This window comes from Taeniopygia guttata, chromosome 37 (assembly GCF_048771995.1).
Source record: "Taeniopygia guttata chromosome 37, bTaeGut7.mat, whole genome shotgun sequence".
Classification (NCBI taxonomy): Eukaryota; Metazoa; Chordata; class Aves; order Passeriformes; family Estrildidae; genus Taeniopygia; species Taeniopygia guttata.
Genome location: NC_133062.1, coordinates 1,131,421 through 1,152,854, shown reverse-complemented (window position 1 = coordinate 1,152,854; position 21,434 = coordinate 1,131,421). Strand labels below are relative to the sequence as shown.

Here is a 21,434-nt window from a genome sequence, read left to right as displayed (position 1 = left end):
TGCACCTGGATGAACTGGGAGTGCACCTGAATGAACTGGTTGGCACTGGGATGAACTGGGAGTGCACCTGAATGAACTGAGGGGCACTGGGATGAACTGGGAGTGCACTGGGATGAACTGGGAGTGCACTGGGATGAACTGGGAGTGCACCGGAATGAACCGAGGGGGGGCACTGGGACGAACTGGGGTGAACGAAGCCAAACTGGGGGGTGGGGGGAGGGGAACAAGAGCTCCATGGGGACCCCGAGGCCACGTCGGGACCCACGGGGGACACACGGGGGACACCGAGGCCACCGAGGCCACCGAGGCCACCAAGGCCACCAAGGCCACCGAGGCCACCGAGGCCACCAAGGCCACCTCTGCTGACCCCCCCCACCCCCACCCCCACCCCGGCCGTGTCACACCAACCCCCCCCCCCGGCAATAAAGGTGACACTTGGTGGCACAGCGGGGGTCGTGGGGGGGGTCACAGGGGTCACGGGGGGGTCATGCTGAGTCAGCAGGTTCATATTTTGGGGTCCCAGCTGGGGGTGGGGGGGAGGGGTGACCCCAAAGTAGCCTCTTCCAGTCCCTCCCAGTCCATCCCAGTGCCCCTCAAACCCCTCCCAGTCCTTCCCAGTCCCCTCCCAGTGACCCCCAAACCCCTCCCAGTCCCTCCCAGTCTATCCCAGTGACCCCCAAACCTCTCCCAGACCTTCCCAGTCTCCCTCCCAGTGCCCCCCAAACCCCTCCCAGTCCCTCCCAGTCCCCTCCCAGTGCCCCCCAAACCCCTCCCAGTCCCTCCCAGTCCATCCCAGTGCCCCCCAAACCCCTCCCAGTCCCTCCCAGTGCCCCTCAAACCCCTCCCAGTCCCTCCCAGTCCATCCCACTGCCCCCCAAACCCCTCCCAGTGCCCCTCAAACCCCTCCCAGTCCCTCCCAGTCCATCCCAGTGCCCCTCAAACCCCTCCCAGTCCATCCCAGTCCATCCCAGTCCCCTCCCATTCTCCCCCCCACCCTTGGAGGACCCACCCAGTCCTCCACCGCCAGAGGGCGCGATGACGCTGAACCCACCGGAAGCAGCGGCGTAGCAGGACCGGAAGTCGCCTTGCAGGCGACAAGAGGCGTGGTCCTGCCCTTAAGGGGGCGTGGCTAACAAATAAAGGGGCGTGGCTTTGCAGCGTGCAAGGGCGAAAAAAGGCGGGAACGGAACGACAAGGGGGCGGGGCCGCGTGGCGGAAGTGACGTCACGCCACCGGGAGGAGGCGGCGGGGTCCTGGTCCCGGTCCCGGTCCCGGTCCCGGTTTGGGTTCGGGTCCCGGTTCTGGTTCTGGTTCGGGTCCTGCCGCCGCCATGCGGGCCGAGCTGCGCGGCCTCGCCGGGCCCGTGCCGCTGCCCGACGGGCAGCCCGTGGTGCTGGGCCGCGGGCCGCTCACCGGCGTCACCGACCGCAAGTGCTCTCGGCAGCAGGGTGGGTGCGGGGAACCCCCCCGGGACCCCCTCAGAGCCGGCGGGACCCCCTCGGGATCCCCTCAGGACCCCCCTTCCCCGGGACCCCCTGAGGACCTCCTCAGGACCCTCCCGGGACCTCCCCCCGGGACTCCCTCAGAGTCCCCCGGGACCCTCCCGGGACCCCCTCAGGATTCCCCCGGGACCCCTCAGGACCCCCTCAGGACCCCCTCAGGACCCCCTCAGGATCCCCCCGGGACTCCCTCAGGATCCCCCCGGGACCCTCCCGGGATCCCCTCAAGACCCCCCTTCCCCGGGACCCCCTGAGGACCTCCTCAGGACCCCCTCAGGATCCCCCCGGGACCCCTCAGGACCCCCTCAGGATCCCCCCGGGACCCCCCCGGGACCCCCTCAGGACCCCTCCCGGGACCCCCTCAGTGCTGAGCACCGGGACCCCCCCCCGCCCACCTATGGGTCACGGAAACCGCCCCAGATTCACCCCACGGGAACCCCAAATTCACCGCCAGGACCCCTCAAATTCACCCTCAGGACCCCCAGATTCACCCCCCAGGACCCCCAAATTCACTCCCCAAATTTACCCCCCCAGGAACCCCAAAGTCACCCCCCAGGACCCATCAAATTCACCCTCAGGACCCCCAGATTCACCCCCCAGGACCCCCAAATTCACCCCACAGGAACCCCAAATTCACCCCCCAGGACCCCTCAAATTCACCCTCAGGACCCCCAGATTCACCCCCCAGGAACCCCAAATTCACTCCCCAAATTCACCCCCCAGGAACCCCAAAATCACCCTCAGAACCCCCAAATTAACTCCCCAAATTCACCCCCCAGGAACCCCAAAATCATCCTCAGGACCCCCAAATTTCACCCCTCAGGACCCCCAAAATTCACCCCCCAAATTCACCCCACAGGAACCCCAAATTCACCCCCCAAATTCGCCTCCCAGGAACACCAAAATCACCTTCAGGACCCCCAAAATTCACCCCCCAGAACCCTCAAATTCACCCTCAGGACCCCCAAATTCACCCCCAAATTCACCTCCCAGGAACCCCAAAATCACCCTCAGGACCCCCAAATTTCACCCCTCAGGACCCCCAAAATTCACCCCCCAAATTCACCCCACATGAACCCCAAAATTCACCCCCCAAATTCACCTCCCAGGAACACCAAAATCACCCTCAGTACCCCCAAAATTCACCCCCCAGAACCCCCAAAATCACCCCCCAGGACCCCCAAATTCACCTTCAGGACCCTCAAATTCACCCCCAAATTCTCCCCCAGGACCCCTAAATATTCACCCCCCAGGTGCCCCAAATTCCTCGTCAGGACCCCAAAATTCACTGCCCAAATTCTACCCCCGAGGCTCCCAAATTCAACCCCCAGGACCCCAAAATTCACCCCCCAAATTCTCCCCCCAGGACCCTCAAATTCACCTTCTGGGACCCCCAAATTCACCCCCAGGACCCCCAAATATTCCCACCCAAGACCCCCAAATTTTCCCCCCTAGGACTCCCAAATATCCCCCCCCCCAAGACCCCTAAATTCACCCTCTGGGACCCCCAAATTTCACCCCAGAACCCCCAAATTTCCCCCCCATAATCCCCAAATTTCCCCCCCAAGACCCCCAAATTCACCCCCCAGGACCCCCAAATTCCACCCCAGAACCCCCAAATTTTCCCCCTCAAGACCCTCAAATTCACCTCCCAGGACCTCTAAATATTCACCCCCCCCAGAATCCCCAAATTCACCCTCAAAACCCCCAAATTCACCTTCCAAGACCCCCAAAATCTGACCCCCAAATATTTCCCCCCCCAGAATCCCCAAATTCACCCCCAAAACCCACAAATTTCATCCTCAGAACCCCCAAATTTCACCCTCAGAACCCCAGATATTCCTTTATAGGACCCCCCAAATCCCCCCCCAGTCCCCCCCCAGGCTCTGGGGACACTTTTGGGGGTTCCCCCTCCCCTCCCCGAATTTTGGGGGGCTCAGAGGGGGTCCCCAAATTTGCCCCCTCCCCACAGTGGAGATCGTGGCCAACTACGCCGAGGGCACGGCCCGGGTCACACAGGTGGGGGGACTTGGGGGGATTTGGGGGGTTTTGGGGGGATCTGGGGAGATTTGGGGGGTCCTGAGAGGGTTTGGGGGGTCCTGGGGGGGAATTGAGGGGTCCTGGAGGAGTTTTGAGGGTGCTTAAAGGGGTTTTGGGGGGTCCTGGGGGAATTTGGGGGGGATCTGAGAGGGTTTGGGGGGTCCTGAGAGGGTTTGGGGGGACCTGGAGGGGTTTTGGGGGTGCTCAAAGGGGTTTTGGGGGGTCCTGGGGGGATTTGGGGGGTCCTGAGAGGGTTTGGGGGGTCCTGGGGGGGAATTGAGGGGTCCTGGAGGAGTTTTGAGGGTGCTTAAAGGGGTTTTGGGGGGTCCTGGGGGAATTTGGGGGGGATCTGAGAGGGTTTGGGGGGTCCTGGGGGGGTTTGAAGGGTCCTGGAGGAGTTTTGGGGGGGACCTGAGAGGGTTTGGGGGGTCCTGGGGGGTTTTGGGGGGGATCTGAGAGGGTTTGGGGGGTCCTGGGGGGAGTTTGAGGGGTCCTGGAGGAGTTTTGGGGGACCATGGGGGAGATTTTGGGGGGTCCTGGGGGGTTTATGGGATTTTGGGGCTCATTTTGGGGTGGGTTTTTTGGGGAGGGGTCTTTAGGTCCCCCTTTTAACCCTTCCCTCCCCAGCGTGGGGTGAACCCCAGTTTTGGGGGGATTTATGGGATTTTGGGGCTCATTTTGGGGTAGATTTTTTTTGGGGGGGGGGGGGTCTTTAACTCCTCTTTAACCCTTCCCTCCCCAGCGTGGGGTGAACCCCAGTTTTGGGGTGATTTATGGGATTTTGGGGTTCATTTTGGGGTAGATTTTTTGGGGGGGGTCTTTAACTCCTCTTTAACCCTTCCCTCCCCAGCGTGGGGTGAACCCCAGATTTGGGAGGGATTTATGGGATTTTGGGGTTCATTTTGGGGTAGATTTTTTGGGGGGGGTCTTTAACTCTCCTTTAACCCTTCCCTCCCCAGCGCGGGGTGAACCCCAGCTCGGTGGGGGGCTCGGTGCTGGCCCGGGGGGGCTGCGGGACCCTCGCCCCGGGGCAGACGCTGCTGCTGGTGAACGGGAGGTACCCCCTGGTGCTGCACTTCGAGGGGACCCCCCACCCCAAAAAACGCCCCGCCAGCCCCCCCGAGGAGCCCCCCCCGGCCCGCAGAGCCCCCCAAAGCCCCTCCCGGGGGGGGTGGCAGAAACTGGGACCCCTCCTCATCTTCACCCCCTCAGGGCTCCAGCCCAGCACCAAGGTACGGGGGGGATTTTGGGGGGATGGATTTGGGGTCCTGTGCCCAGCCCCCCCCATTTCAGAGCCCCCCCCAAATCCCCAAAATTCCCCCCTCAGACCCCCAACCCCAATGGGGCTCCCCAAACTTCAGCCCACAAACCCCTGAACCCCCCAAAGTCTCCCCAAATCCCACTCCAGACACCTCAGTGCCCCTAAATTCTCTCAGATCCCCCAAAATCCCGCCCCAAGACCCCTCAGACCCCCCAAATTCCCTTTCAGGACCCCTCAGTGCACTCAGACCCCCCCAAATCCCACCCCAGGACCCCTCAGACCCCCCAAATCCCCTTCCAGGACCCCTCAAACACTCTCAGACCCCCCCAAATCCCACCCCAGGACCCCTCAGACCCCCCAAATCCCCTTCCAGGACCCCTCAAACACTCTCAGACCCCCCAAAATCCCATCCCACGACCCCTCAGACCCCCCCTAAATCCCACCCAGGACCCCTCAATACGCTCAGACCCCCCCCCAAATCCCCTCCCAAAACCCTTCAACACCCTCAGACCCCCCAAATCCCCTTCCAGAACCCCTCAAACACTCTCAGACCACCCCAAATCCCACTCCAAGACCCCTCAACGCACTCAGACCCCCCAAATCCCACTCCAGGACCCCTCAGACCACCCAAATCCCCTTCCAGGACCCCTCAATGCACTCAGACCCCCCCCAAATCCCACCCCACGACCCCTCAGACCCCCCTAAATCCCACCCCAGGACCCCTCAGTGCACTCAGACCCCCCCAAATCCCATTCCAGAACCCCTCAGCCCCCCCAAATCTCAAATCACCCCTTTTTCCCTCACAAAGACCCCCAAACAACCCTTTCAATGGCTGAAACCCCCCCAAAGTTCCGGTGTGGGGGGTCTGGGTTGGGATTTGGGGTTCCTGGGGTATCCCCACTGTCCATGACCCCTCATTTTTTTTGGGGACCCCCCCCCAGATTGCGGGGTTCGACCTGGACGGGACCCTCATCACCACCCGCTCGGGGAAGGTGTTTCCCACCAGCCCCGACGACTGGAGGTGAGCGGGGGGCATTTTTTGGGGGGTCCTGGGGGCCGTTTTTGGGGTCCCACTCGCTTTTTATTTCGTTTTTTTCCCACCCCACAGGATTTTGTATCCTCAGATCCCCAAGAAGCTGAAACAGCTGCAGGATGAGGGGTATAAGGTGAGACCCCCCTCCCCAAAATTCCACACCTGGGGACCCCAAATCACTTCAGGACCCCCCAAACCCTTTAAGATCCCCCACCCCAAATCCCACAAGACCCCCTTGAGCCCCCAAAGCCCCCCCCAAATCCCTCCTGAGCCCCCTAAAGCCCCCCAGGTTCCACCATAAGACCCCACTGAGCTCCCAAAGCCCCCCCAAGAGCCCCCAAACCCCTCAGGGGCTCCTCCAAAGCCCCCTAAAGACCCCCCAGCATCCACCCCAAGACCCCACTGAGCTCCCAAAGCCCCCCCAGGAGCCCCCAAACCCCTCAGGGGCTTCTCCAAACCCCTCCAAAAGCCCCTTAAGATCCCCCAGCATCCACCCCAAGACCCCACTGAGCTCCAAAGCCCCCCCAGGAACCCCCAAACCCCACTGAGCCCCTCTAGAGCCCCCTAAAGCCCCCTCAGGTTCCTCCCCAGGACCTCACTGAGCCCCCAAAGCCCCCCCAAGAGCCCCCAAATCCTTCAGGGGCTCTTCCAAACCCCTCCAGACCCCCCTAAACCCCCTGCCAGGTTCCACCCCAAGACCCCCTGAGCTCCCAAAGCCCCCCCAAGAGCCCCCAAACCCCTCAGGGGCTCCTCCAAACCCCTCCTGAGCCCCCTAAAGCCCCCCAGGTTCCACCATAAGACCCCACTGAGCTCCCAAAGCCCCCCCAGGAGCCCCCCAAACCCCACTGAACCCCTCTAGAGCCCCCTAAAGCCCCCCAGGATCCACCCCAAGACCCCACTGAGCCCCCAAAGCCCCCCCAGGAGCCCCCCAAACCCCACTGAACCCCTCTAGAGCCCCCTAAAACCCCCTCAGGTTCTTCCCCAGGACCTCATTGAGCCCCCAAAGCCCCCCCAAGAGCCCCCAAATCTTTCAGGGGCTCCTCCAAACCCCTCCAAAGGCCCCTTAAGACCCCCCAGCATCCACCCCAAGACCCCACTGAGCTCCCAAAGCCCCCCAAGAGCCCCCAAATCCTTCAGGGGCTCCTCCAAACCCCTCCAGACCCCCCTAAACCTCCTGCCAGGTTCCACCCCAAGACCCACTGAGCTCCAAAGCCCCCCCCAGGAGCCCCCCAAACCCCACTGAACCCCTCTAGAGCCCCCTAAAACCCCCCCAGGATCCACCCTAAGACCCCATTGAGCTCCAAAGCCCCCCCAGGAACCCCCAAACCCCACTGAGCCCCTCTAGAGCCCCCTAAAGCCCCCTCAGGTTCCTCTCCAGGACCTCATTGAGCCCCCAAAGCCCCCCCAAGAGCCCCCAAATCCTTCAGGGGCTCCTCCAAACCCCTCCAAAGGCCCCTTAAGACCCCCCAGCATCCACCCCAAGACCCCATTGAACTCCAAAGCCCCCCCAGGAACCCCCAAACCCCTCAGGGGCTCCTCCAAACCCCTCCAGACCCCCCTAAACCCCCTGCCAGGTTCCACCCCAAGACCCACTGAGCTCCTAAAGCCCCCCCAAGAGCCCCCAAATCCTTCAGGGGCTCCTCCAAACCCCTCCAGAGCCCCCTAAACCCCCCCCACCAGGTTCCACCCCAAGACCCCCTGAGCTCCCAAAGCCCCCCCAAACCCCTCAGGGGCTCCTCCAAACCCCTAAATTCCCCCTCAGACCCTCATGATCCCCTCAAGACCCCCCCACAATCCCCCCAAACCCCACTTTTTGCCCCCTCCCCAGCTCGTGGTGTTCACCAACCAGCTGGGCATCTCCCGGGGCCGGCTGCGCCCGGAGCTGTTCCAGGCCAAGGTGGAGGCGGTGATGCAGCAGCTCGGGGTGGCCCTGCAGGTCTGGGGGACCCCCAAACCCCCCTGGGACACCCCCAAACTCGGGGATCCCCCCTCGAGGGTCCGGAGTTCCCTCCCTGAGGTGTTTGACTCCCCCCTTCCCCCTCAATTCAGGTGTTGGTGGCCACGGGGCCGGGGATTTACAGGAAACCAGTGCTGGGAATGTGGGACCACCTGTGTGAGGAGGTGGGACTGGGAGGGACTGGGGGGCACTGGGAGGGGACTGGGAGGGGACTGGGGGGCACTGGGAGGGACTGGGGGGCACTGGGAGGGGACTGGGAGGGCACTGGGAGGGGATTGGGAGGACTGGGAGGGGACTGGGGAACACTGGGAGGGTGCTGGGAGGGGACTGTGAGGACTGGGAGGGGACTGGGAGGGGACTGGGGGGCACTGGGAGGGTGCTGGGAGGGCACTGGGGGCACTGGGAGGGTGCTGGGAGTGACTGGGGGCACTGGGATGTACTGGGAGGGGACTGGGGGCACTGGGAGGGGGCTGGGAGAGACTGAGGGTGGCCATTGGGAAGGGACTGGGGGGAACTGGGAGGGGGTTGGCAGGGCCTGGGAGCTACTGGGAGTTACTGGGAAGGAGCTGGGGGGCACTGGGAGGGTACTGGGAGGAACTGGGAAAGGATTGCAGGGGATTGGGGAGCACTGGGAAGTACTGGGAGAGGATTGGCAGGGACTGGGAGCTACTGGGGGCATTGGGAGTTATTGGGAGGTTGTTGGGGACTGAGGAGGGGGCACTGGGAGCTGTTGGGGGGGGTCACTGGTGTGAACTGGTGTGAACTGGTGTGAACTGGGCTCACTGGTTTGGGTCCCGCAGGCGAACGGGGACGTGACGGTGTCGGTGCCCGACAGTTTCTACGTGGGGGGTGAGCACGTGAGGGGTCCTGGGGGAATTTTGGGGAAATTTTGGGGGTCCTGGGGGAATTTTGGGGAAATTTTGGGGGTCCTGGGGGAATTCTGGGGAAGTTTTGGGGGTCCTGGGGGAATTTTGGTGATGTTTTGGGGGTCCTGGGGGAATTTTGGGGACACTATGGTGGTATTGCGATGCTCAGAAGGGGCACTGGGTGGGGGGTTCCTGGGTGTATTTTAGGGGGTCCTGGGTGCATTTTTGGGGTCCTGGGTGCATTTTTGGGTTTCTGGGTGCATTTTTGGGGTCCCAGCACCTCCCCAACCTCTCATTTTCCCCCAGACGCTGCTGGTCGCCCCCCAAACTGGGCCCCGGGGCGGAAGAAAAAGGATTTCTCCTGCAGCGACCGCTTGGTGCGACCCCAAAACCTGCTTGGGGACCCCCCCAAACCCCTTGGGACCCTCCAGAATCCCTGGGCATCCCCCCAGCACCCCCAAATCCCCCCCAGCACCCCCAAATCCCCCCCGGCACCCCCAAATCCCTGATAGCTCCACCCTGTGCCCCTCCCAGTACACCCAGTTCATGACCCAGGGGTCTTCTGTGCCCCTCCAGTCCCTCCCAGTTGACCCCAGTTCACCCCCCCAGTCACCCCCCAGTTTGCCCAGTTGATCCCAGTGCCCCCAGTTCACCCCCCAAGTCCCTCCCCAGTTCCCCCAGTTGACCCCAGTTGACCCCAATGCCCCCAGTTGACCCCCTAGTCCCTCCCATTTACCCCCCAGTTCCCCCAGTTGATCCCAGTGTTCCCAGTTCAGCCCCCAGTCCCTCCCATTTGCCCCCCAGTTCCCCCAGTTGATCCCCAGTGTTCCCAGTTCACCCCCCAGTCCCTCCCATTTACCCCCCAGTTCCTCCAGTTTACCCTAGTGCTCCCAGTTCACCCCGCAGTCCCTCCCCAGTTCCCCCAGTTGACCCCAGTTGACCCCAGTACCCCCAGTTCACCCCCTAAGTCCCTCCCCAGTTCCCCCAGTTGACCTCAGTGCCCCCAGTTCACCGCCCAGTCCCTCCCATTTACCCCCCAGTTCGCCCAGTTGATCCCAGTGCCCCCAGTTGACCCCCCAGTCCCTCCCATTTGCCCCCCAGTTGACCCCAGTTGACCCCAGTGCCCCCAGTTCACCCCCCAGTCCCTCCCCAGTTCCCCCAGTTGACCCCAGTTGACCCCAGTGTTCCCAGTTCACCCCCCAGTCCCTCCCATTTGCCCCCCAGTTCTCCCAGTTGATCCCAGTGTTCCCAGTTCGCTCTCAACGCGGGGCTGCGCTTCCTGACTCCTGAGGAAACGTTCCTGGGCTGGGCTCCGGCGCCCTTTGACCTCCCGGCCTTCGACCCCGTGAGTGACCACTGACCCCAAAAATGACCACTGACCCCAAGAGCAGCCCCTGAGCCTGTCCCCAATCCTGACCTTTGACCTTTGTCCGCAGCGTGACCTGGACAAAGTTCCCCAGGAGCTGCCTGAGGACGAGCTGGTGTCGGACAGGCCGGAGGTGCTGCTGACCGTCGGCTTCCCTGGGGGTGAGTGACCACTGACCTGAGCCCTGCTCGGGCTGCTGACCATTGCACTGACCACTGCACCGGCCGCTGACCGCTGCACGGGCTGCTGACCGCTGCACCGGTCTCTGACCACTGCACTGACCGCTGCACGGGCTGCTGACCGCTGCAGTGACCACTGCACTGACCGCTGCACCGGCTGCTGACCCAGCTCTGGTTCCGAGCCCTAATGGGCAAAAAGAGGAACGAAAATGGAGGGAAAAATGGCGGGAAACATGAAGGCCAAAAAGGGTCGGAAGCGTGAGGAGAGAAAGGAGTGGGAACTGTAAAGGGAGAAAATGGTGGGAACAGTGAAGGGGAAAAGTGGGGGAAACATGAGAAAAGGACAGGAAAAGAGGGGAAAAAAGAGTGGGAAATGTGAGGGGAGAAAAGGGCAAGAAAACAATGGGAGAAAAGGGCAGGAAACACGAGGGGAAAAAAGAATGGGAAACGTGAGGGAAAAAAGAGCGGGAAACATGAGGGAAAAAGAGCGGGAAACTTGAGGGGAAAAAAGAGCGGGAAACGTGAGGGGGAAAAGAGCGGGAAACTTCAGGGGAAAAAAGGGCGGGAAATGTGAGGGGAAAAAAGAGCGGGAAACGTGAGGGGGAAAAAAGAGCGGGAAACGTGAGGGGAAAAAAGAGCGGGAAACTTCAGGGGAAAAAAGAGCGGGAAAGGTGAGGGGAAAAAAGAGCGGGAAACTTCAGGGGAAAAAAGAGCGGGAAACGTGAGGGGGGAAAAAGAGCGGGAACTTGAGGGGAAAAAAGAGCGGGAAACGTGAGGGGAAAAAGAGCGGGAAATGTGAGGGGAAAATGAGCGGGAAATGTGAGGGAAAAAAGAGCGGGAAACGTGAGGGGGAAAAAGAGCGGGAAACGTGAGGGGAAAAAAGAGTGGGAAATGTGAGGGGAAAAAAGAGCAGAAAACGTGAGAGAATAAAGGGCAGGGAAATGTGAGGGGAGAAAAAGGGTTGGAAACTGTGGGAAATGTGAGAGGAAACAATTTTCCCCTCAGCCGGCAAATCCACTTTCGTGAAGCGGCACCTGATCCCCGCAGGATATGAATACGTGAACAGGGTGAGTTCCTGTGTGACCTCCAGGATATGTTGGGCTCATGGCCATGTTGTGTCTGTGCCTTGAGCCCAGTGTGACCTCGGTGCCACCCCCAGGACACGCTGGGCTCGTGGCAGCGCTGTGTCTCTGCCTGCTCGGCCGCCCTGGCTCGGGGCCGCGCCGTCGTCGTCGACAACACCAACCCTGACCCTGAATCACGGCAAAGGCCAGTCTGGGCACTGGGAAGGCACTGGGAGGGTACTGGGATGGCACTGGGAGGGCACTGGGAGGGCACTGGGACACTTTCTGGGGTTTTGGGGACCCCCTGACCCGCCCTGCTCCCCCAGGTTCGTGTCCTGTGCCCGGGAGGCTGCGGTGCCATGTCGGTGCCTCCAGTTCACGGCGAGCCTGGAGCAGGCGCGGCACAACTGCAGGGTGAGGAGGGGTCTGAGGGGGTCCTGATCCTCCTCCCGAGGGTGAGGATGAACCCTCAGCACACCCTGAACCTTTTTCTTCGGGTTTTTACCCCAAAAAAGTTCCGGGATATGACGCAGAGTGGCCACGTCCCCGTCACTGACGCTGTTCTGTTCAGCTACAAGTGAGAGGGGACTGGGTTTGGGGGGGTCTGGAGTGATTTGGATGTGCCTGGGGGGACCCAGGGAGAATTTTGGGGGATCTGGAGCATTTTGGGGATCCCTGGGGAATGATTGAAAGGGGCTTGGAGGGGATTTGGGGGATCTGAGAGGAATTTTGGGGCATCTGAGGTGTTTTGGGAGCTCTGTAGGGATGGTTTAGACAGGCTTTGGGGGGGTGGGGGGAATTTGGGGCTGGTTTGGGGGGTCTTGCTCTTTTCCCCGTTATTTAGCCCCATTACTTTTTTTTTTGTTCCATTTTTCCTATTTTTGCCTCTTTCCCAGTTTTGGGGGTTCTTCCCTATTCTACTCTTTCTCATTTGGGGTGTGCTTTTACCTTTTCCTCTTTCTCCCCTCCTTTCTCCTATCTTGGGTGGGTTTATCCCATTTTTGCTGTGTTTTCCCCCATCTGGAGCTGTTTCTCCTCCCACTTTACCCAAATCCGGGTGATTTTCCCCCATTTCCTCCCCCTCAGGAAACAATTTGTGGCCCCCGACCTCTCCGAAGGCTTCTCCCAAATCCTCCAGATCCCCTTTGTGCCCCATTTTGGGGATCCCCCAGACCCCCAACGAAGGCGCCTCTTCTTCCAGTTCAGCGATGGATGAAGACCCCCACTGAACCCCCAAATAAAGGCACTGCTCCTCCCCTAATTTTTGGCTCTAAATCAGATTTATTGTACAAAGTGGGGGAGAGGCAGTGGGGGAGGGACAGTGTTGGGGAGGTGTCACGGCGTTTCCATGGATTCACCCTCTGTGGAAAGAAGGGGAGAGGAGCTGGGTCAGGGACCCCCCAATATCCCCAAGTCCCCCCAATTTACCCTTTTGCTCCCATTTTTTGGATTTTTACCATCCCGTTTTCAATTATTTTTGCCCCATTTCTCTAATTTTTATTTAATTTTACCATTTTTTACTTGGTTTTCCCAATTTTTGTCTAATTTCTTCCACTTTCAACCCTTTGCCCCCAAGTTTGACCCTGTTTTTTCCCTATTTATGCAATTCCTGGCTAATTCTTTTATTTTTACCCAATTTTTTCCTCTTCCTCCCATTTCTTCATTTTGTATTCCATTGCCCCTAATTTTTAATCCATTCCTACTCAGCTTGCCCTATGTTTGCCCCAATTCCTTATCTTTTATCTTATTTCTCCCAAGCTTACCCAATTTCCCCATTTTTAACTAAATTTCTCACATTTTGCCCCATTTGGCACATTTTTCCCTCTACTTCTCCCGTTTTTGCCCCTTTTTGTCCTGATTTTGCCATCCATTATTTTAACCAAAATTCCATCAATTTTTACCATTTTTCTCCTCCTGCTTTGCTCAAATCTCTTATTTTTCCTTCATTCCTTCCACTTCATTTCCATTCATTCATTTCCACTCCCTATCCCCTAATTTTCGGCCGTTTACCACAATTTTCTCCCATTTTTACACCTCCCTGCTGCCCCTCCATGTTGCCCCACGTTACCCACCCTGTTTTGGAGACCCCCAGGTGTCCCCCAGCTGTCCCCCCAGTGTCCCCAGACACTCACGGAGCTCGTTGAACAGAAAAGCCTCCTGGTACTCCCTCATGTACTGCGTGGAGCGCGACTCGTCCAGGAACAGGGAATAAACGCGTTTGATGTCCTCCACGCCCACCTCCGCGCCCTGCCAGGACACCAACATCAGCAGGGACCCCAAAATATTTCACCTCGCACTTCCCACTCTCTTTTCCAGTCTGTCACTCTTTTTCCCCTTGTGTTTCCTGCCTTTTTTCCTCTCCTCATGTTTCCCGCCCTTTTTTGCCTTCACGTTTCCTTTTTTCCCCCCTCATGTTTCCCACCTTTTTCTCCCCTCACATTTCCCACCCTTTTCTCTCCTGTTTCCCACCCTTTTTCTCCCCTCATGTCTCCTTTTTTTCCCTTAGCTTCCCACTTTTTTCTCCCCTCACGTTTCCTGCCCTTTTCCCCTCACGATTCCCGCTCTTTTTCCCCTCAGGTTTCCCGCCCTTTTCCCCCCTCACGTTTCCCGCCCTTTTCCCCCTCACGTTTCCCGCTCTTTTTCCCCTCACGATTCCCGCTCTTTTTTCCCCTCACGATTCCCGCCCTTTTTTCCCCTCACGTTTCCCGCCCTTTTCCCCCCTCACATTTCCCGCCCTTTTCCCCCCTCACATTTCCCGCCCTTTTTTCCCCTCACGATTCCCGCTCTTTTTTCCCCTCACATTTCCCGCTCTTTTTCCCCTCACGTTTCCCGCTCTTTTTCCCCTCACGATTCCCGCTCTTTTTCCCCTCACGATTCCCGCCCTTTTTTCCCCTCACGTTTCCCATTCTTTTTTCCCTTCATGTTTCCCACCCTTTTCCCAAACCTCATATGTGACCCCAAACCATCAGGAGCACCCCAAATCCACACTGACCCCCCCACTCCACCCCTGTGTCACCACAAACCTCCCCCAGAGCCCCCCAAACCTCCCTCAGCACCTCGTGTCTAAGCCCCTCAATGCTGCCCCATCAATTTGGGGTCCCACACCACCTCCTGACGCCAGTTTTGGGATCCCATTCCCCAGATTTTGGGGTGTCCTCGGGATTTGGGGTGCCCACCTTGCGTTTCCTGGCCACCAGGCTGGCGGCGGTGATGAGCTGCATGGCGTAGCGCAGCGACGTCTCCAGCCCGATGCGGGTCAGCACCGCGTACGCGTCCTCCGTCATCTCCACGTCCTCTTCCTCACATCTGCGCCCCCAAACCAGTCAGGGGGACCCCCAAAATGGCTGAAGGATCCCCTAAAAAGGGGCAGGGGGGACCCAAAAAGGGCCTGGGGGCAACCCAATGCGGTTATGGGGTACCCAGGGGGGATGATGAGGACCCAGGTTGGCAACTGGGGGGGTCCTTAAGGGCTTGGGGGGCACCTTGTGGGGATTCGGGGTAGCCCAGAGGGGGTTTTGGGGTGTCTGAGGGGACTCTGAGGGAGTTAAGGGGCACCCCAAGAGTGATTGGGGCACATGGAGAGCTATGAGGTACCTCAGGAGGCTTTTGGGGTGACAAGGATTTTGGGGGTAACCTGCAGAGGATTATTGGGCACCCCAGGTGTGCTGAGGGACACCAGCCATGTTTAAGGTTCAGGGCATTTTGGGTGTCCAGGTGGGTTTCAGAGTTCAGGTTGATTTTGGGGGTGTCAGAGATGATTTTTGGTGTTCCCACCCTATCTTGAAGATCTTCGGGGTCTCTTTCTCCCCATAAAAGCTGTGACGATGCTTTTTGGGGTGCCCAGGTGTGTCAGGGCGTGGTTTGGGCTGTGTCAAGGAGGATTTAGGGGTGCCCAGGTGTATTTTTGGGGTGTCCCACCGGATTTTGAGGATCTGCCGCGTCTCCTTGTCGCCGTACGGGGCCGTGGCGATGATCAGCAGCCGGTCCAGCAGATCCAAGGGGAGCCCGTGGGGGCTGCGGTGGGCAGTGCCTCGGATCCTGAGGGACACGTGGAGATGAGGGGGTTCACCTGAGGTTTGGGGGTGCCCAGGTGTTGCCCAGGTGTGCTCAGCTACCTGGTGATGCCGCGGTTCGTGGCCATGATCAGCACGGGCGCCATGTCGCTCTCCAGGGCCCGGTTGAGGAACGAGAAGCTCTCGATGTCCAACATGTGAACCTCGTCGATGAACAACACCTGGGGGGTTTTGGGGGGGGCTCTTGATGATCCTCGAGGGGGTTTTGGTGCTCTTGGTGATCCCCAATGGAGTTTTGGGGGTTCCCAGGAAGGTTTTGGGGGTCAGAACTTACCCCAGGGATGACCTCGGCCTTGCCCTCCTCACGCCACTCGGCCACTTTGGCGTTGATCTGCTCCCGCACCTCTGGCTTGATCTCACCCGTGTCACCTGGATTTGGGATTTGGGGGGGGTCAGGGGCTGTTTTGGGGGTCCCAGGTGCAGTTTTGGGGTCTGAGAGTACCCGGAAAGAAGGCTCAGAACCCCTGGGGTGGGTTAGATGCTGTATGGGGGCGCCAGGAGCAGTTTTGGGAGTCTGGGCATATCTAAGAAGAGGACAAGGAAGCCCTGAGCTGGATGAGGGACAGTTGGAGGATTTTGGGGTCAGTTTTGGGGTCTGAGGGTACCCGAAAACAGGGCGAGGAAGCCCTGGGTGCGGGAGTTGATGACATCGATCTCGTGCAGCGACACCGTGTGAACGACCTCGCGCCGCTTCTGCAGCTCCCCGTCAGGGCACTGCACGAATTTCGTCTGGGGAGGGAGGGAGAATTCAGGGGGTCAGAGCCATGCCAAAACCCCCACTGCACCCCCCAGAGACCCCCCAAAAACCTCACTTGTGCCCCCATGGCGTCGTAGTCCCGTGCTCGGGTGAAGGAGCGTCCTAGCTTTGAGATCTTCCCTGTTGCTTTGTCAATTGTAATGACGTCCCTGGGAACAGAAACAAAAAATTCTGGTACTTTTTTCACTTCTCACATTCCCCACCCTTTTTTCCCTCACGTTTCCCGCCATTTTCTCCCCTCACAGTTCCCTCCATTGTCTTCCCTCATGTTTCCCGCCATTTTCTCCCCTCACGGTTCCGGCCATTTTCTCCCTTCACGTTTCCCGCCCTTTTCTCCCCTCACGTTTCCCGCCATTTTCTCCCCTCACGTTTCCCGCCCTTTTTTCCCCTCACGTTTCCCGCCATTTTCTCCCCTCACGTTTCCCACCATTTTCTCCCCTCACGTTTCCTGCCATTTTCTCCCCTCACAGTTCCGCCATTTTCTCCCCTCACATTTCCCGCCCTTTTTTCCCCCTCACGTTTCCCGCCATTTTCTCCCCTCACATTTCTCGCCCTTTTTTCCCCCCTCACGTTTCCCGCCATTTTCTCCCCTCACGTTTCCCGCCATTTTCTCCCCTCACATTTCCCACCTTTTTTTCCCCTCACGTTTCCCGCCATTTTCTCCCCTCACAGTTCCCGCCATTTTCTCCCCTCACATTTCCCACCCTTTTCTCCCCTCACGTTTCCCACTCTTTTTCCCCACAGATTTCAGGGTCCCCACCCCAATTCCAGGGCCCCTCACCCTAGTTTTGGGGTCCCCCTACTCACCCCACTTCTCCTTGCTCAGCCCCTCCATCTCTTTATCCCCAGCTCCTAAATCATCTCCCACCCCAATTCCAGCCCCCACCCCCCAAATTCTGTGGTCCCCACCCCAATTTCTGGGTGTCCCTCAAATTTTGGGGTCCCCCCAATTTGGGTGACCCCCACTCACCCTGCCTGCACCTTCTCCTTGCTCAGGGCCTCGATCATTTTCGCCCCTAAATCATAAATGGTCTCCATTTCTGTCGTTTTCAGCGTCAGCTTCCCCACTTTGGTCCCCTGCGAGAAAGAGAAAAATTTGGGGGGGTCCTTGAGGGGATTTTGGGGTGCCCTGATGGGATTTTGGGGGCACAAAGAAGGTTTTGGGGTCCCCCCTCACCGTGCCGGTGGCTGGGCGGTCGATCTGGACTTCCACCACCTCCCCCTCGATGATCTCAGTCTCCTCCCTGTAAGGCAAAAAAAGGGAGGAACCCCCCAAAAATGAGGGGAGAACCCCAAAATTTGGGAGTTGAGACATGTAAACGGGGTGGGGGAACCCCAAAATTGGGTGGAGAGTGAAATTTGTGGGGTGCAGAGTAGCAGAATAGGATATGGAAACCCCAAAATGGGGCAGGAGGATCCCAACATTGAGATAGAATCCCAAATTTTGGGAAGGAACCCCAAAATTGGGGTGTTGGACCCCAAAACAGGAGGAGAAGAGATGAAATTGAGCTCAAAACAGGAAAATGGGGAGCGGGAAGCACAAAATGTGGTGTGGAGACAGAAAATGAGGAGGCAGATTTTGGAATTTAGTGGGAGATTCTGAAATTGATAAAGATTTTGGAGAAGGGGAATAGCTACATTAGGACAAGAAACCCCAAAATTCTGAGAAAAATGAAAATTAGGTGGAAAGAATGAAAGTGAAAAGAAAGAAAGCCAACAAGAAAGCCCAAAGTGGAAAGGAAAATGAAAGGTAAGAAAAAATAAAACGTGACCAAAAAAATGGGGCAGCTGGGAACCCCAAAATTGGGGTGGATGGGGCAGCTGGGGACCCCAAAATTGGGATGGAGACCTCAAAATTTGACACCACACCCCAAAATCTGAGAGAAAACCAAACAGAGCTTAAAACAGATGAGACAAACACCCAGAAGGAAGAACAAAAACAGGGGTGGGGACCCCAAAAGGCGAGGTGGGACCCCCAAAATTGGGGTGGGACCCCCAAAATCGGGATGGGACCCCCCGAAAGGGCCGTACTTGATGCGGACGCCGATGGAGCGGCGGAAGGCCTGGGTCAGCGCCTCGGTGCGCGACATCTCCAGCGAGAAGATCTCGCTGCCCGCGATGGCCGTGAAGGGCGTGTCGGGGCCCAGCGCCTGCGCCATGCCTGCGGGGGAAAACGGGGGTTTGGGGGGCTTGGAGGGGGATTTGGGGGGGACTTGGGGGGCTTGGAGGGGGATTTGAGGGTGTTTAGAGGGATTGGAGGGGGATTTGGGGGTGTTTAGGGGGGTTGGAGGGGATTGGGGGCTGGTTGGAGGGGGATTTGGGGGGCTTGGAGGGGGATTTGGGGGGCTTGGAGGGGGATTTGGGGGGCTTGGAGGGGGATTTGGGGGAGTTTATGGAGGTTGGAGGGAGATTTGGGGGGTTTGGAGGGGATTGGGGGCTGGTTGGAGGGGGATTTGGGAGGCTTGGAAAGAGATTTGGGGGGGTTGGAGGGGGATTTGGGGTGTTTAGGGGGGCTTGGAGGGGGGTTTGGGGGAGTTTATGGGGGTTGGAGGGGGATTTGGGGGGGTTGGAGGGGCGTTTGGGGGTGTTTAGGGGGGTTGGAGGGGATTGGGGGCTGGTTGGAGGGGGATTTGGGGGGCTTGGAGGAGGATTTGGGGATGTTTAGGGGTGTTGGAGAGGAATTAGGGGTGGTTGGAGGGGAATTTGGGGGTGTTTAGGGGGGTTGGAGGGTGATTTGGGGGGCTTGGAGGGGGATTTGGGGGTGTTTAGGGGGCCTGGAGGGGGATTTGGGAGGGTTTTGAGCGACTTTTGGGGGATTGGAGGAGGATTTGGGAGGGTTTTGGGGGTGTTTAGGGGTGTTGGAGGGGGCTTGGGTGAAGTTTGGGGGTCTTGGAAGGAGTTTGGGGGGATTTGGGGGCATTTAGGGAGGTTGGAGGGGGATTTGGAACAGGTGGAGGGGGATTTGGGAGAGTTTGGGGATATTTTTGGGTGGGATTTGGGGGAGTTTTTGGGTGGGATTTGGGGATATTCGTGGGATTTTCGGGGTGACCCACCCATGGCGATGGCCGTTTTGCCCGTGCCTGGTGATCAGCACAGGGATTTGGGGATATTTTGGGGATATTCTGGGGATATTTTGGGGGTTTTTGGGGTGACCCACCCATGGCGATGGCCGTTTTGCCCGTGCCCAGTGATCAGCACAGGGATTTGGGGATATTTTGGGGATATTCTGGGGATATTTTGGGGATATTCTGGGGATATTTTGGGGGTATTTTGGGGATATTCTGGGGATATTTTGGGGATATTCTGGGGATATTTTGGGGATATTTTGGGGGTATTTCGGGGATATTCTGGGGATATTTTGGTGATATTCTGGGGATATTTTGGGGATATTCTGGGGATATTCTGGTGATATTTTGGGGGTTTTTGGGGTGACCCACCCATGGCGATGGCCGTTTTGCCCATGGCCGGTGATCAGCACAGGGATTTGGGGATATTTTGAGGATATTCTGGGGATATTCTGGGGATATTTTGGGGGTTTTTGGGGTCACCCACCCATGGCGATGGCCGTTTTGCCTGTGCCCGGCTGCCCGGCGATCAGCACGGCGCGCCCGGCGATTTTCCCTTCCTTGATCATCTCCAGGATGACGCCGGCGGCGCGGCGCGCCGACAGCTGCCCCACCATGCCCTGGGACACCTGGGGGGGCACGGACAGGGGCTGAACCCCCAAATTCCGGGGGTGCAGAGCCCCCCAAAAAGGTACAAAGCTCCCCGATCCCAGTACCTGCCGTGGCTCCAGGGCGTCATCCAGGCCCAGCCCGCGGATGTGGGAGTGGGCGCCTGGGGGAGGAATTTGGGGGGTCACAAGGGGTCTCCCCACATTTTGGGGACCCCCTCAACCCCCCCCAAAAATCTGGGAGTGATCCCCTAAATTTCTGAGTTCCTCTGAACCCCCTTTTCTCATTTTTAATATCCCAGCCCACCAACTGGGGGCCACTTAAAGCTGCCCAAAAAATGGGATTGAAGCCCCAAAATGGGGTGGGGGTCCCCAAAAAGAGGGAGAACACCCCCAAAATGAGGGGGTCGTGTCTCACCGATGCGCTCGATCCGGGTCACATCCCGAACCTCCGGAACTTTGGGGGTCTGGGAGGGAATTTGGGGTCACTTTGGGGGTCTCCCATTCCCACAGGGATGCCCTTCAACCCCTCAGGACCCCCCCAAAACCCCTCAGACCCCTCAGGGACCCCCCCAAATTCCCTTCAATCCCCTCAGAGACCCCCCCAGAATCCCCTCAGGGAATCCGGGACCCCCCCACCCCCTCAGGACCCCCCCAAACACCCTCAGGACCCCCCCAAATCTCCTCAGCATCCCCCCAAACACCCCCAGGACCCCCCGCAGGACCACCTCAGACCTCCCTACCCCCTCAGGGACCCCCCAAATTCCCTTCAATCCCCTCAGAGATCCTCCCCAAATTCCCCTCAGGGAATCCGGGACCCCCCACCCCCTCAGGACCCCCCCAAAACCCCTCAGACCCCTCAGGGACCACCCAAATTCCCTTCAATCCCCTCAGAGACCCCCCAAGAATCCCCTCAGGGAATCCGGGACCCCGTCACCCCCTCAGGACCCCCCCAAACACCCCCAGGACCCCCCAAACACCCTCAGGACCCCCTCAAGACCCCCCCAAACCCCCTCAGGACCCCCCCACCCCCTCAGGACCCCCTCAAACACCATCAGGACCCCCTCAAGACCCCCCCAAACCCCCTCAGGACCCCCCCAAACACCCTCAGGACCCCCTCAAGACCCCCCCAAACCCTCTCAGGACCCCCCCCACCCCCTCAGGACCCCCCCGAACACCCCTCAGGACCCCCTCAAGACCCCCCCGAACACCCCTCAGGACCCCCTCAAGACCCCCCCAAACCCCCTCAGGACCCCTCCACCCCCTCAGGACCCCCCCAAACACCCCCAGGACCCCCCAAACACCCCCAGGACCCCCTCAAACACCCTCAGGACCCCCCCAAACACCCTCAGGACCCCCTCAAGATCCCCCCACACCCCCTCAGGACCCCCCCACCCCCTCAGGACCCCCCCACCCCCCCCGTTCCCCTCCCCCACCGCCGTTGCCATGGCGCCGCCGCTCCGCTCCCGCTCTGGCCTCGCGCTCTCCCGGCCGGAAGTGACGTTCGGACCCGGAAATGGGCGGGGCCAAGGCGGGAGCGGCGCCGCTCCGGCCGCGCCTCTCGATGGTTCTCGGTCCTCCAGCACCGCCGGGAGGGCCCCCTGAGGGGGGGGCGGTCCTAAAATCGGCCCTAAAAACCCCAAAAGCGGCCCCAAAATTCCGAACC

General features: G+C 59.4%; 2 protein-coding genes across 6 annotated transcripts; one reads left to right on the top strand and one right to left on the bottom strand.

Annotated features, from left to right (window-relative positions):
* Positions 1-1,266: 1,266 nt before the first annotated feature.
* Positions 1,267-12,526, top strand: PNKP (polynucleotide kinase 3'-phosphatase). 3 transcript variants are annotated; one of them, XM_072921491.1, is made up of 16 exons: positions 1,269-1,448; positions 3,472-3,518; positions 4,499-4,771; positions 5,742-5,821; positions 5,909-5,966; positions 7,662-7,769; positions 7,883-7,954; positions 8,591-8,639; positions 8,963-9,033; positions 9,909-10,001; positions 10,093-10,183; positions 11,207-11,268; positions 11,361-11,470; positions 11,592-11,679; positions 11,781-11,842; positions 12,352-12,526. In XM_072921491.1, exons 1-16 carry the CDS (start codon positions 1,331-1,333, stop codon positions 12,479-12,481), a joined length of 1,512 nt encoding a protein of 503 aa, XP_072777592.1. In that variant the 5' UTR covers positions 1,269-1,330; the 3' UTR covers positions 12,482-12,526. The 3 variants fall into 3 exon arrangements, 1 of the variants encoding a protein (XP_072777592.1); XR_012052623.1 differs by lacking the exon at positions 9,909-10,001 and having other exon boundaries at positions 1,267-1,448; positions 11,361-11,679; XR_012052624.1 differs by lacking the exon at positions 7,662-7,769 and having other exon boundaries at positions 1,268-1,448; positions 11,361-11,679.
* Positions 12,527-21,394, bottom strand: RUVBL2 (RuvB like AAA ATPase 2). Of its 3 annotated transcripts, XM_041713079.2 has the most exons (15): positions 21,205-21,394; positions 20,187-20,235; positions 19,877-19,932; positions 19,648-19,789; positions 18,127-18,256; positions 17,273-17,339; positions 17,066-17,172; positions 16,151-16,244; positions 15,944-16,067; positions 15,613-15,707; positions 15,381-15,499; positions 15,184-15,303; positions 14,442-14,571; positions 13,398-13,512; positions 12,527-12,626 (listed from the first exon to the last, which is right to left on the bottom strand). In XM_041713079.2, exons 1-15 carry the CDS (start codon positions 21,214-21,216, stop codon positions 12,601-12,603), a joined length of 1,386 nt encoding a protein of 461 aa, XP_041569013.1. In that variant the 5' UTR covers positions 21,217-21,394; the 3' UTR covers positions 12,527-12,600. The 3 variants fall into 3 exon arrangements, with proteins under 3 accessions (XP_041569013.1, XP_072777594.1, XP_072777593.1); XM_072921493.1 differs by lacking the exons at positions 19,648-19,789; positions 19,877-19,932; positions 20,187-20,235; positions 21,205-21,394 and adding an exon at positions 19,253-19,271; XM_072921492.1 differs by lacking the exons at positions 19,648-19,789; positions 19,877-19,932; positions 20,187-20,235; positions 21,205-21,394 and adding an exon at positions 19,149-19,192.
* Between the last annotated feature and the right edge of the window lie 40 nt (positions 21,395-21,434).